Source organism: Curcuma longa, chromosome 1 (assembly GCF_044706935.1).
Source record: "Curcuma longa cultivar G26 ecotype Majalengka, Jawa Barat chromosome 1, ITB_CL_G26_1.1, whole genome shotgun sequence".
Lineage (NCBI taxonomy): Eukaryota > Viridiplantae > Streptophyta > Magnoliopsida > Zingiberales > Zingiberaceae > Curcuma > Curcuma longa.
Window position 1 is genome coordinate 6391963 of NC_133861.1, and position 14924 is coordinate 6406886.

Below are 14924 nucleotides of genomic sequence, written 5' to 3' on the forward strand. Positions count from 1 at the left end.
ATAATTAATTTGCAATTCTTTGCAAGTGAATGATTTTTTCTACATCTTGCTCACATTGATTGTTGAGGGGATCAAAATTAGATAATATTTCTTTATTTCAATAAATTTTTCGTTGTTCTTCAAGATACAATTTCACTCCCCCCCAACATTGGAAAGTTTATTTCATCAAAGTGGCAATCTGCAAATCTTACAGTAAATAAGTCACCTATTAAAGGGTCCAAATATCTATAATAACGGATGGTGAATCATATCCCACGTAAATTCCAAGTCTATGTTGTGGACTCATTTTGGTTCATTGTGTAGGTGGGATAGGGACTTGTACTACACAATCAAATACTCGAAGGTAAGAAACATTAGGTTCTCGACCATAGACAAGTTGTAACGGTAAGTATTGGTGATAATTAATTGGTCTTACATGAATCAATGATGCAATGTGTACAGGGGCGGCTCAAGCCTGGGGAAAGGCCCTAGGCGAATTTTTTTTAAAGTAATTATTATTATTATTTTTTTAAAAAAATCATTTTTAAAAATAAATTAAAATATTAATTTTAAAAATAATTTTTTTATATAAAATTAAATTTCTAAAAGTAAAATTATTAATTAAATTTCTATATTCATTTTATTTGAAATTTCTTTAGCATAAATCATAGTAGATATGAATCCATTTTCTTACTTATTCAAAAAAAACCTTTTAATTGATCTGATACAATAGTAATGTTCATATCTTTATATTGTAAAAATTTACTAACAGTATTAACTGCGAATAAGATTACAAGTTTACAAGTTTATAACAGGAATAATTGATAAAAAAAATAAGAAATTAACATAAGCATAAAAAAATTTGATAGGGAAATAAGGAACCTTTAGGTTTTAAGATCATAGAAAAATATGTAACAAAAGATCTTAATTCTGATCGTTCCTCTCTTTACACCCCTTGTGATGATTTCGAAAATGTCTTGAGGAGAGAAAATAAACTATTAAATAAGTAAAATATTTGAAGTTGAGCAAAATAAGTTATTAGGTTAATAAGAAAGGAAGGAGAGAAATATAAAGAAACTAGTAAAATTAAAATTTTAAGAATTGAAAATATTAAATATATTGGAATTATACCAAAATCTTTAGGAAATCCAATGACCATGTCAAATTTCTACAAAATCTAATGATCATGCCAAATCTTTTCAAAATCTAATAAAGATATTTTAAAAATTTCTTATTATATATATATATATATATAATATTTTAAAAAAATGGGCCCCAATTTATTGGGGGCCCTAGGCATAGGCCTTAGTGGCCTATGCCTAAAGCCGGCATTGAATGTGTATTATGTCATGACCCTAAGCAGAAGATGGAACTTTTATTTTCATGAGTAGTGGTCTAGCAATTAATTACAATTGTTTAATAAATGATTCTGCTAAGTCATTCTATGTATGAACATGAGCAACTGAATGCTAGGCAATGCACTTCTTCGAATCGACGAAGCCGAGTAATACCCTCCTCCGTTGTGACCAATTACAGTTTCTCGATTTACCTCCTCACAGATGATCGTGGGGCCAATCGTGTGGGGCCGTTAGGGTAGCAAATTCCACCTTTTGCTGAAATGAACAACTGAATGCTCAATTGAAATTTCAAATGACTTAAATTCAACAATATTATCAAGGAGAATTGCCTTGATTGAGTAATCAGGGAATTGAATTTGTAATTTGCTATTTTGCCCAAGTAATTTAGCAAAGGTTATGTTTGAAGATAAAAGTAAATTAACATGTGACCATGTAGCTGAAGCATCAACCAATACCATAAAATATCGAAATGGTCCACATGGTGAGTGTATAGGTCCACAAATATCCCCATAAATCTTCTCCAAGAAGGTTGGAGTTGCAACATCAACTTTTATTGGGGAAGATCTTATAATTAATTTGCCTTATAAAATTATTTATGTAAAAGAATCTTTTGGTTCTTCAAAGGATGCCCATATAAATTATTTATTATTCTTTGCATCATTGTTACCCCAGGATGACCAAGTCGATCTTGCCATAATATAAAATCATGCTTGTCAACAAACTTTTGGTTTGTTATTATGTTTGTCTCAATTTCTTTTATGATTGTACAATACATCTTAGAAGGAAGTGCACACAATCTTTCTTTTATCTATTTCTGGAAGAATATAATAGATATAATATAAAGATATTTAATATTATTTTCATTTAAAATTTAATATGATATCTATTTTGATGGATATCTTTAAAGTTAAGCAAATTTTTACTAGATTTGCTAGCATAAAGTGCATTTTCAATATTTAAGTTTGTATCATTTTATAAAATAATTTTTACTTTTTCATGACCTTTAATAATTTTTGATGTAGATATTGTTATAATATTATTTTCAACTAATGTCAACTCTAAAAAAATATCTTTTGCTTTGAAGAATGGTGTGGATTGTACCACTATCTGCTAAATATTCATCTTGATATTTCCTCATTAATCTTAAAAATAAATATATAAGTAAAAGAATTATAATTTCAATATAATTTCATATTAGATTTATAAATAAAATACTTCTATTAAATGAAGATCCTCATGGACAACTTAAAAGAAAATAAAATTTTGAAAAAGAAAATACACTACAACTAACTGAAAAATAATTATTTCATACTTTTTATAGACTTCACCTACGACTTAAATCAAAACTAAATTTGAAAAGGAAAAAAGCACTGAAATAAAAATATAATTATTTTATATTGTTTAGCACATCATCGCCAATCAAATGATCAATATTATCATCTACCTAAGTAAAAAAATCAGATACATTCAAATGGATTATGTCAATTGGACATCCAAATCAACTTGTCTGAAATGGAATTGCTAACTCATCCAAATGGGTTATGATAAAAATTAAAAGTGTGTCATCGTCTTATGGGTATATTTAAAATTATTAAATAGTTATAGTCAAAATTATTTTAATATTAATTAAAAGTATTTAAATATTAATTAAAAAATTCTAATTAATTAAATTTGGTCAAATATTTTTGAAAAAGTTTTAGTAAAAATAATATGAAATAGTTTTAAACTACTACAATATAAAGTAGTTAACTAAAATTATTTAAAATAGCAGTTAAAATTACTATAATAATATTGGACAAAGATATTTTTAAAAATATGAAAAAGAAGGTTCTTTTAATTTTCACTTAAACTATATCTTTGATAATTATGCCTTAATTAATATATTATGTTGCTAATCCACACAGAAAGCATAATTAATTTACAATGAAAATGTTTAACTTGTATGTCTGTTTCGTGTGCACTAGTGCGCGACATCGAATCCTTCGTTCACGCGATCGCGCGCCACATCTGACCGTCCAAAATTAGGAAATGTACAGTGCTCCGCCCCCTGACCCCCCACCGCTGTCGCATCCCTCGCTGCGCCGTCCGACCATCGTCGGTCGTCGGACCGGACCCGATCGATGCACCACTCGTCAGCACGTCGGTCGGCGTCGGATTTCGGTTGGATTGTGGTCGAAATCCAGCGCAATTTGGCAGCCAGTGGTCGCGCACTGGATTCGACGATTTCTGACCAAATTCGTCGGATTCCGACCACAATCCGATTGGAATCTGACGTCGGCCGACGCGCCGACGAGTGGTGCGTCGATCGGGCCTGATCCGGCGGCCAGCGATGGCCGGACGGCATGGCAAGGATGGCCGAAAGTGACAGGGGTCAGCTGTATCGCGCACGGGATCGCGCAGGCTGGGTCGCGCGAAATATCAGGACTCTTTGAAGCTATAAAACTATCAAAAATAAAAAATGCAGTTGTGGGTGTATTTTTTAAAAAAGAAGAATTATGGGTGGTGAATGAAAACTTCCCTAAATATCGGAAGAAAAAATCGCCAGGAGGAGCGAAGCGAAAGATAGGGTTGTAGTAGGGTTTTGGGCGTTGAAAAGGGCGCAAGTGATGAGATGGCTGCTACGAACGAACCGGATCGTCGCCTCCATTTATCGACCTTCCTCCCGTGAATTCTCCACCATAAACCCTAAGCATCGCCACGCAATCCTCACTCAACCACACTGAGAGGCTCAATTCCGTAGTCCCGGCAATTGTTATCTGCATGCGCGCGTTGCCGCCAGAACACTCGGATTCCGCCACTTCGACGGAGCTCTGTTAGCCTTGCCGCTCCCTCCTTTACCAGGTAGGTTTGTTTGATTCTTACAGTTTTTCCTTTCTCTCTTGGTGTCCGAGTGTTCGGTACTTCGACTTGGGTTTTCGGTTACTTCGGCGAGTGTTTGAGCCGGTGTTCTGTTGCACTAGGAAATTGATAAAAGTAGTGGTTTTGTTGTTCGGTTCTGGATTCCGTCTTTTGTGACTATTCTGGATGACTTGCTTTTGCTTTGGAAGAGTGGATAAAGAAGTATCAAGAGATAATCTTGGTTGTACGAGTCAACCACTGGCTTCCTCGAGCTTCTCTACTTCAGATTTTGTGCATGGTTTCTCAAGAAATGACTAATTGACTAAAGGAAAAGATTTTTAAAATGTTTTTTTTTTGTTTTCTGAATCAGGCAATTCAAAATTGTTTCCTTTGTTGTGTTCTTTTTATAATTAATCAGTCTATAATTAAAGCTGTATTCAAGTTTTGTCAGTTTATAAATCGTCTCTCTTTTCTTTTCCAGGAAATTTTGTTTTATTTTTAGCAATTCTTTTTCTTGTTGACCGAGTGTTTAAGCTTTTTTTTAGTGGCTTCACAAGTATTTGAACTGGTGTTCTGTTATGTTGGGGAATTTAAAATTGATGCTTTTTTTATCCGGTGTTGGATTCTGTTATTTGCAATAATTCTAGAGGATTTTATGAGAGTGGATAAAGAATCATCAAGAGGCAAGAATACTTATGTGAGTTCATGGACGTTATCAAGCTCCTCTCTAGTTCTGCTTTTGCCCACGGTTGCTCAAGAGATGACTAATTGTCCAGAGAGAAATAACATTTGTTTTTTCCATTTTGGTTTTAACTGTTCAAGTACATGATTGGAGAAGAAATACATCCAGGTAACTTTTGATAGCTGGTTTATAATTTTGGTTCTTCTATGGTACACTTCTAGGCTGATGGACATTCTTGGTGCTGATGCACATAAGGACAATGGAACAAAGAAGAAGACTGCAGCCCAATTACAGTCATTGGAGAATTTTTATGCAGGTTCTATTTCTAAAACTTAATGAAGTCATCACATTCATATTCCATCAACAAGGAACCAAGCCCTGGACAACATTTGTTATTGACAATATGCTCTTTATGCAGAGGAGAAATATCCCAAGCAAAACAAAATGGAAGAATATGCATCCACACTGGATTTGACATATAAGCAAGTTCGTATATGGTTTTCTGAGAGGAGAAGAAAAGAAAGAAGGGTTTTGGGTGCTTCAAATTCTTCTATAAGGAGCTTCCTCAATGCAGGTAATTTTCAAGCTTCTAAGTCCAACCCTAATTGCTTCGGTCATTTTAGAGCTTTAACATCGGCTGAATGCCACTAATTTTATTAAATAGCCACAACAAGACTGAGCAAGAGAACTTGCAGGTTGTAGGGGAATGGCCGGCACCACTTCTAGGCATGTCAATAAAAGAAAAATTGTCAGTCAGAAAGGTAGATATAAGACATTAGAGGAGCTTGAAGGGAGCCATCTTGATGAAAGAAAAGACCATGCTGAAAAAAAATACATTGCTGATCTACAAACATTGTTCTCTAAGGATTATATTTTAAAGAAAATTCACCGTAAAGATGGTCCTGCCCTTGGAAAAGAGTTTGATCCTCCTCCTGGAAATGTGTTTGGCCACTGCACAGGTATGTCTTGGACTGTTCTTAAATTCTTTTCATGCTTATATATTTCATTTTACAAAAGAAGTGGTCAGTAATGATACTTATCTGTAGTAGCATTACTAGGTGCATGTAACTAAAGAAGTAGAAAATTACCAAGGAACTATTATTTTTTAGGTAAGAAAATGAAGCATTATTTTGCCTTGTTTTGTCATACAAACTTCAGTCATTGAAGAAGAGATTACCTCATAACAGGGGTAATGCAGAAAGGGAATCATTTACTTGTTAGTCAATTTGAAGTTGCCTTTGCATTTAAATGTGTGGCAGTCCAGTTGAAGTGCCATCAACGTTTTAAATTTCTTGTTTGCTAGTTTTACTGAGATTGAACACTCAGGCCTTTATAATAAAGCATCTCAAAAGTGTTTCATTTGTTTGTTATGTTGAATGTAAGAAGATTAAAAAAAACTGGAATCTTTCATAAGCTTAGTTCTTTAGTTATTGATTGCCTAATAAAATTTAATGTTATGTTGGAGCACTAGCGAGAGATTTGTTCATTATGCTAACAATAATAGTTAAACAGACTATCCCAGAAAGTTAGGACTTGTATTAGCAGCCATTTAGACCAGTCTAGTCCACTTGCCTCAAGTAAGAGGGAGTATCAACAATATGAAAAAAACAAGATTGTACTTTTCTTAATGGTTAAGTTTGATGGTTAGTAGATACTACTAGTTAGTAGCTGTTTTAAGGTGTCAGAGGCTGCTAATATTTGATACTATATTAGCAGACAGGATCAATATTATAAAGTCAGCAATGCATATCCTTTAAAAAGGAAGTGAGTTACTAGATTGATATCTCATTATCATCATTGAACACCTATATCCTAACTATTTGGGGGCAGCTACATGAGTCTTTTTGCTCATTGAACTCTATTTAAACTCTATGATGACTATATCCTTATAGCATTCAAATTAATTAAATTATTTTACTATTACATTGGCTATTTTCTTTTTGTCGTCTCTACCTTTTACTCCTCCCATTCTAATAGATTCAATTCTTATGATTATTAAATCTCTTGGTTATCTTTGAACATCCCCATACCATCTTTTAACCTATTTCCCCTTATCGCCTATTGAAGCTATGCCTAATTGCTCTTACTTTTTTATTTTTCAATTTTAGCAACTCTACACGCCCGTCTTAGCGTTTTCATCTTTTGACCTATTTTCCCTTATCATTTATTGGAGCTACGTCTAATTGCTCTTAGATATTGATTTTTTTTCTTTTCTAGCAACTCCCCACATCTTTCTTAGCATTATCATTTACAGAATAATTTATTTATGATGATACAAAACCTATGTTTCTAGGATTTATCATACAGACAAACATAACTTGTAAAATCAATTGATGATTATCTTGGCCTAGTTAGGGGATGTAGTATTACATTTATTTGAATGTGTCTACGTTTAGTTTATCTGCATTGATGTTTTATGAAATTTTGGATATGTTGTTCTTACATATTTTCATCTTATTTGGACTTGGTAGATTTTCACAAGCAGTACTCTCACAGAAATCGTCGGATGCCCAAAAGGAGTAAGGTACTTATAATCTCCTTGAAGCGGACAATTAACTTTGAAATAATAAATATCAACATGATGTAATTAACTGGGATTCCGCTAAGTAATTGCAGCATTCTTCAAGCCTCCACGTGGAGTTTTGCTACTTAAACTTAGTTGTTCTTACATCTTATGTGATTTTGTTTACTTCAATATGTCAATGTCCTATTTTGGCTACGTTTTGTTAGTGATTTCAATATCTCAACAAATCCATTACTGATCATGGGAGAAACTAAATATCTGATCTTAGTCATCATCTATTGGTGTTAGCTTCAACAATTTGGGTTGGCTACATGAATATTGTCCCTCCATTAAATGCTATGTAAGACTATATTAGTAGTAATATTCAGGTCAATTAAATCACTTTTATTACTTTAAGAAAGTTTTCTTTGGTCTCCATCTATCCCTTACAACTTATCGTTAGCTTATACATCAAACATCAATCTTAACATTCTCATTGTTGCTCTATCAATTTTTGTATGTGTTGTTATCTGTTGTCTGACATACACATATATTCTTTACCAATTATCATTTTTGAAAATAATATTGCAGTCATTGGTGCCTTCTATTCTCACCTCTAAAGCTTCCAATGAAAGCAACCCTCCTGCAACAAACTATGGTATGGGCAAGGGTCTTATGACTGTATGGCATGCAATGCAACCCAATGGCCAAAAGCTTCCTCATGGTGCCAATTGCACAGAGAGTGGGAGTTGGATGAACTTAAGATCAAATGATTCTCACAAGACTACTTTCTCTTATGTTTCAAGACAGCCTCAGCAGAGAAAATCATGCATGGTACATTTCTACAAAGGTGGATTTGCTAATGAAATGCACATATTATTTTCCTGAAATATATTTCTTTTTTTTTAAAAATTATTTCAGAGATATAGTTATCAGAAGTCACAAGATAAGAGAAACCAAGTAAGAAAGGTACCTTGCTTCGATCTCATGACTATATATATGTATATATGTATGTATACAACAACGACGACCAACAACCAAGGACTATATGTATATGTATATGATATAAATATATTTGTAAAATTTTTAAATAAGCTTCTCCACATAAGTAGTGTCTACATATAAGTTTTCCCAATCAAGTAGCTTCTGATTCTCCTACACATTTCTTGTTCTGTTACTTGCATTTTTCAAGGTTCTTTTGTCAAAATTCAGGTAGCATCTAAAAATGTGGTAAATGCGAAAGAAACTCATTTAAAGGGCTGCAAGCTTTCACTTGATGAATCCTCAGAACAATCAAGTGAGCTAATGGCATTGATTGATGATGAGGAGCTAGAACTTGAGGAGCTACAGGCAGGACCTAACCCATTGAGGTGTACTGCACATCTTGCTTCAAATGGAAGACATGGTTGTCCCCTTTGCAAAGGTTCATTTTCTTCTTTAAGCAGCTACTCTTAAATGGATCAGTATTATATTCCAATACATGTCATAACTTCATACTTGCATCATATAGATTTACTGGCTAGGTTTCCTCCACAAATTGTAAAAATGAAGCAACTCTTTCAGATACGACCATGGGATTCTTCTCCTGGGCTTGTTAAGAAACTTTTCAAGGTAAATGCCTTTTGTTACTATGTTCTATGGAACTTAATTCATGACAAATTGGTTTTAGGCTCGTGTATCACACTGTTTTGCTCTTCATTTATAGATGGACATGGACTGGTGGTTATTGTTTTCATTGCATATTCTCATATCCTATGTTAAAATTGTTATTACAATTTCATATGTTTACCTTTTGCAATTTGTATTCTGCAATTATTTTCTTTGTGGCATAGTGGCAGGTTTCTTGCCACTATCAGCCATGGTGTTCTGTGTGTTGTAATAGGCAACAATCCACTGCTTTCTATCTAGAATGTTTCTCTTCTTTTTTTGTGGATTGAAATTTCTATTTTATATTGTTATGCAAATGTATAGTTATCATTCTAATGAGATTCTATGGTTGCATCTGCAAGAATGTTGGAGAAACATTCTTATTCTCACAAGTCATTAGTAACCATGATAATCAAAGCTTCATATTCTCTTGAATATTAGTGGATTGGATATGGGAACCTATGCATAGTAGGTAGTAAGGCAGTGGGTTTCCAAAGCTTCATATTCTCTTGAATATTAGTGGATAGGATATGGGGGCCTTTGCAGTGTAGTTAGTGGTGGGTTTCTCACTCGTGCACACAGTTTTCCATCTCAAATTGTTGGCAATATAATTTTTTTCGTTCTGCCTGGACAGGTTTTGCAATTTCTATATGGTCAGTCTGGAATTACTGAAGTATGCCCCTTTACTATTGATGAGTTTGCCCAGGCATTTCATGACAAGGTCCTATTCTGAATGTGGATCATTTTGTACTGCATAATTTTTTATGATTTTGTGTACGAGCTGATATTTAGATACTAGCATGTGATTCCAGGACTCTTTGCTGTTGGGAAAAATTCATGTGGCACTTCTCAAGCTGCTTATGCTTGATGCTGAAAAGGAGATAATCTCTGAATCTCTACCTCGAGCATCTAAAGTTTGCAGGTTTTTGGTGTTTTTGAACTTTGTAAGTCACTAATCTGTCGCACATAATGTACTTGTATTTTCCATTTCTCCATGTTACCTTTTCTTCATCTCTCACTAATCATGTGAGAATAGTAGCATTTCTTTTCAACTGTTTTTTATTTGTTTCATATTTATTAGGGTTACACTGATAAATATACACCTGTATTCTTTTTCTAATAATTATAGCCTCAACTTAAAATTTACATTTGAAATGGTAACAAGTTACTAACTGTCAAAAACACTGTTAGTCTGATTAGTTGTCTGTGCTAGATTGAACTTTTTTTTAACTACATAGTATTAGGTCTAGTATAGCCTCAACTTTAAAACATATTTCTAATATGTTGTATGTTTTTGAAATGATAACAAGTTACTAACCAGTATAGAATCTCTATCAGTGAGCTTAGATGGTTGTGCTAGGTTTCTTACATCATGGTTTTTCCAACTGTTCCTGTATTTATTTTCCTTAGTGTCAAACCAATGAGCGGTCTGAGAGCTTATGGTTGATGGAGGGTGGACTGTGGAATACATCTTTGTTAGGTAGACTCTCTACAAATCCTGATTTACCTCGGAGCCTCTTTAGGTTTGCAAGAAACTTGTTCTGCCTCTTATTTTTCTTGAAGTGTGCTTCTTGATGTACTAACATCGCCACAATCTGATCTAGTGTCACAACATACCAGAGACCACGTGGACCCATCTTCCCATTTCTTGTTCAATTTCTCTTGTACTTTCATCACTTCATCATTCTGTTTATGGCTATTGCTGGCTGTTGGCCTTACTGGTGTTGCAAGATGATATGATTCTATCTCAGATTTCTATCTGACCATGGAGCAGCGTACCATATACACCACCTATTACATGACCAAGCATTTGATTTTGAGACTCAAAATAGAGCAATCCGCGAGAGATAATGTGGTGCAAAAATACATGATATGCATGTGCCAGCAGGGGATCAGCTTGTACACCACTTGCGATTTCTTGCCATACCTTGAAACATTGCAATGGTCAAGGATAAGCCCCTGTGCAAGTGGAGAGGTGTATGAAGGTCCCTGTGAAGGCTCATCGATGTAGTTGTCTGCCTAATTGTAGCAGCGCATAGCTGGTTGTGGCCGTATGCTGTTGGGACAGCAGTGGCAAATAGAAAAAGGACAGACAGATTGAGATGTGAACGTTTTTAGTTTTGACTTTTGGTGGGGTCTAGTTTGGATTTAGGTTGAGCAAAATATCTTGTTCAATTTTATTCAATTTGATATTTGATTTGTTGACATGGCTCGATGTGTTAACTGAAAAATATCCATCCTGGCTTATTTATTTAAGTTTAACAGTCACTAACTATATTTGTTGCCATTTCAAAACTACACGCTACATTAGTTGTTTGTTGAAGTCGTGGTTAGATCTGTTAAAATTTATAAGATCAAATTTTAGTTGTATTTATCAATTTATCCTGATTTAGAGGTTGTGCATTGCTGTGCTAGTCATTTTGGAACTGCTTGTGGTATAATGGAACTTTTTTGTATGTTGGATAACATTGCTGTTTCATGCACTACATTTTCAACATTTGTGGTTTTTCCATGCAGATTAGAGAAGAAGGATTTAATATTAAGCATTGGACACAATACCTTAATTCTCTTACTTGGGTTGAAATACTTAGACAAGTTTTAATTGCAGCTGGTTTTGGTTCAAGACAGAATATGGCACGGAGAGCAAATTATAGCAAGGTATGACAAGCACCATATTTTATTTCCTTCTGAATCTTGGCGTTTCAATCTGTATGAACTTTCTGAGCAAATTTGACCTACATTCTACTTTTGCTTTTCTCGACTGATTATACTTTTTCAATTGGACTTCAATCTCATAATTTTTACAATTCTTTCCTTCAAAATTTGTCCAGATTTTTTTTTTGGTTTCTAGCAAGTGCTTCTAATCCTTTTTCACACTGCAGACTGTCAATTTAAAAGTTGTGATGTATAAATTGTCAAATTATTTTTATTGTAGAATTGAATGACCTTGCTGGACGCTTTGGCCTTGTGTAAAGTTAAATGATGGATAAGATCCATGTCACGCCAAATAGTTGCAATTTACGACTTGTTATTGTTATATTCTACTTGTACAATGAGTTTTTCATCTTAACTTGTTTGTTTGTTTTCAGGAAAGGAATCAAATGGAGAAGTATGGTCTAAGTGAACGCACATTGAAAGGTGAATTGTTTAGTTTATTATCAAAGCAAGGAAGTGTCGGACTCAAAATATCTGATATGGCCAGAACTTCTCAGGTATTGCTTATTAGATTCCGTCAACTTTGATGCTTCAAATCCTTGGATAATGAATAATAACAGTGACCATTCTTAAATCTTAGATTGTGGACATTGGTCTCTCCCATACTACTGAGGAAGTAGAACAACTAGTATATTCAACTCTTTCAAGTGACATAACATTGTTTGAAAAGATAGCACCCTCTGCATTTCGTCTTCGAGTTGATCCACATATTAAAGGGAGGATTGATTCTCAATCAGACACTGATGATTCAGGAAGTGTTGATGATGAGTCTGATAAGGCTAGCACAAGTTGTAGTAGTGATGATTCTGAGGTGGATTTGGCAATTAGGGACCGTTTGATTGTTAAATACAAAACTCGACATAAAAAATCAAGCAGGAAGTTAGCTGAATACACTGAGATCGATGAAAGCTATTCTGGGGAAGCATGGATGCAAGGGCTTATGGAAGGTGAATACTCCAATTTAACTATTGAAGAGAAATTCGATGCTTTGGTTGCTCTTGTCGATCTTGTTGGTGCTTGTCCCAGCATAAGAATGGAGGTAATTATGAAACTTTAGTTGTGTCTCTAGTGAATTATTGCACTCGTATAGCTTAGTGACCGTGAGCTTTATTCCTGCTTAAGTAGTGTTAAGTTGATTTTTTTTTTTACAATTATATTGTGTTAGTTGGCTCAATGTGAACATTTACTTTGTAATGTATGCTACTTGTGAGTTTGATATTACTTATGCTTATTCTTGAGCCAGATTACTATTTTTGTCCTATTTGTATGCTTCATTACTATTCTAATCGTTTACACTTAACTTTTATATTCTATTGCTATGACCAATTTTTTTATTATAATAGAACTTACTATGTTTTACTGAAACGGATTAAACTTCAAATTAACCTTTTGTTCTTTTTATTCTTGTTTATTCCCTTTGATGACAATTAGAACAAACTAATTTATGTCATTGCTATATGTTAGGAACATGTTAGAACCACAACACTTATCTCCAACATACAGTATCGTGGATCAGGTGCAAAAATCAAGAGAAAAATGTGTAGCCAACAATTAGTAACAATGCTAGAGGCTGATACTCCACTCTATTCTTCGTCATTGAACATAACAACTGCTGATAATGTGGACACTTCTGGCAACAGGAGAGGATGCCAGTTAAGTTCCTCTGGGTCCAACAGCTCTAAAGTCAGGGAAGCCTGTAACAATGTGCATCCAATGCAATCTATATTTTTAGGGTCTGATCGTCGGTACAATAACTATTGGCTTTTCCTTGGCCCATGTACTGTACATGAGCCTGGCCACCGGAGAGTATATTTTGAGTCTTCAGAAGATGGTCATTGGGAGGTCATCGATACTGCACAGGTTTATAACGTTCTCCATATATTCAATACTTATATTTCGTACTTTGATGGTAGCTGCAAAGCTTGTTCTCCATGTTGATCATTGCTTCTTTAACTTGATTACAGGCTTTGCAAGCTTTGTTATCTATCTTAGATCGCAGAGGTATTCGCGAAGCTCGCTTGGTTGCTTCTTTAGAGAAGAGAAAATCATCTCTTTATCAAGCAATGAATGACTATACGATTGCTTCTGTTGGAAGCAGACAGATAAATATACTGCCAGAGCTGGATGCTACTAGTGGAGATGGATCGTCTCCAACTTCAGATGTCGATCATGTGCTACTTCCTGCTGAGTCAAATAGTTTATCAGTTGGTTCCGGCGCTATAGATCTTGAAATCGGCAAGACTAGTGACGAAAAAAAACAAAAGTGTGACCGTTTGCGATCGTATGATAAATTTGTTTGGGATTCCTTCTACTCCACTCTAAATGCCACTAGGTATAGTAAGAGATCATATATGGAATCACTTATTCACTGTGAGGGTTGTAATGATTTATTCTGGAGAGATGAAAAACATTGCAAGATTTGTCACACTACCTTCGAGATAGATTTTGACCTCGAAGAAAGGTATGCAATACATAAAGCAACTTGTAGGGAGCCAGAGGATGTTGGTGAGTTTCCCCAGCACAAAGTTTTATCTTCACAGTTGCAAGTGCTCAAGGCTTCAATTCATGCAATAGAGGTGGTGGCCTATTCAGTCTTTGTTAATTATAACTTTATGTCGATTTGGATCTCTCTTATACATGCTGTTATGTTTTCTTTCTACTTTAGGTAAGCATGCCAGAAGCAGCATTAGCAAATACATGGAGGGCATCAACTCAGAAGCTTTGGGTCAAGCGGCTTCGACGAGCATCATCACTGCCAGAACTTTTGCAGGTTCAGCTTAGCTTAAATTTCTACTCTCGTCATTGAATCCAAGTACTTGTAGTATGAGGATTTGGTATATGAGGAATATTTATTGCATTCCGACAGGTTCTCACCGATTTTGTTAGTGCCATAATGAGGAGTGGCTGTGTGAATGCGCCGCCACCTCTAGTCCTAATGTAGATGTAGATGATCTCTTATTGCTCCTCGTACACTTCCAGACTCTGCCGCAAACCATTTCTGCTGTTGCACTTTGGATCGTCAAGTTGGATGCTCTAATTGCTCCTCGGCTAGAAGTCATTTATGCTGAAAGAAGTAAAGCACTTGTATCCCAACCGAAAAGTAAGTATGTGATAACCACAGTTTACATTTTGCTTGTCTTGCTGCTACACCCCGGACCCCGCATGGCGGGAGCTTCGTGCACTGGGACTGCCCTTTACTCAA

At 34.8% G+C, this 14924-nt stretch overlaps 1 protein-coding gene across 1 annotated transcript; it reads left to right on the forward strand.

The window, feature by feature from the left end:
- Positions 1-3916: 3916 nt before the first annotated feature.
- LOC141834564 (homeobox-DDT domain protein RLT3) lies at positions 3917-14689 on the forward strand. The gene is made up of 18 exons (XM_074721884.1): positions 3917-4178; positions 5079-5173; positions 5276-5431; positions 5553-5816; positions 7329-7381; positions 7952-8194; positions 8282-8329; positions 8573-8783; positions 8871-8971; positions 9642-9728; positions 9820-9951; positions 11525-11665; positions 12097-12219; positions 12303-12761; positions 13187-13582; positions 13687-14298; positions 14388-14492; positions 14589-14689. The coding sequence occupies exons 2-18, from the start codon at positions 5083-5085 to the stop codon at positions 14661-14663; spliced, it is 3297 nt and encodes a 1098-aa protein (XP_074577985.1). The 5' UTR covers positions 3917-4178; positions 5079-5082; the 3' UTR covers positions 14664-14689.
- The last annotated feature ends 235 nt before the right edge of the window (positions 14690-14924 follow it).

Bases quoted from the DNA above. Each gene is read 5' to 3' on its own strand.
- LOC141834564 (XM_074721884.1), top strand. From the start codon at position 5,083: ATGGACATTCTTGGTGCTGATGCACATAAGGACAATGGAACAAAGAAG. The intron at 5,174-5,275 runs GTTCTATTTCTA...CTCTTTATGCAG, and splicing joins ATTGGAGAATTTTTATGCAG to AGGAGAAATATCCCAAGCAA. The intron at 11,666-12,096 runs GTATGACAAGCA...GTTTGTTTTCAG, and splicing joins GGAGAGCAAATTATAGCAAG to GAAAGGAATCAAATGGAGAA.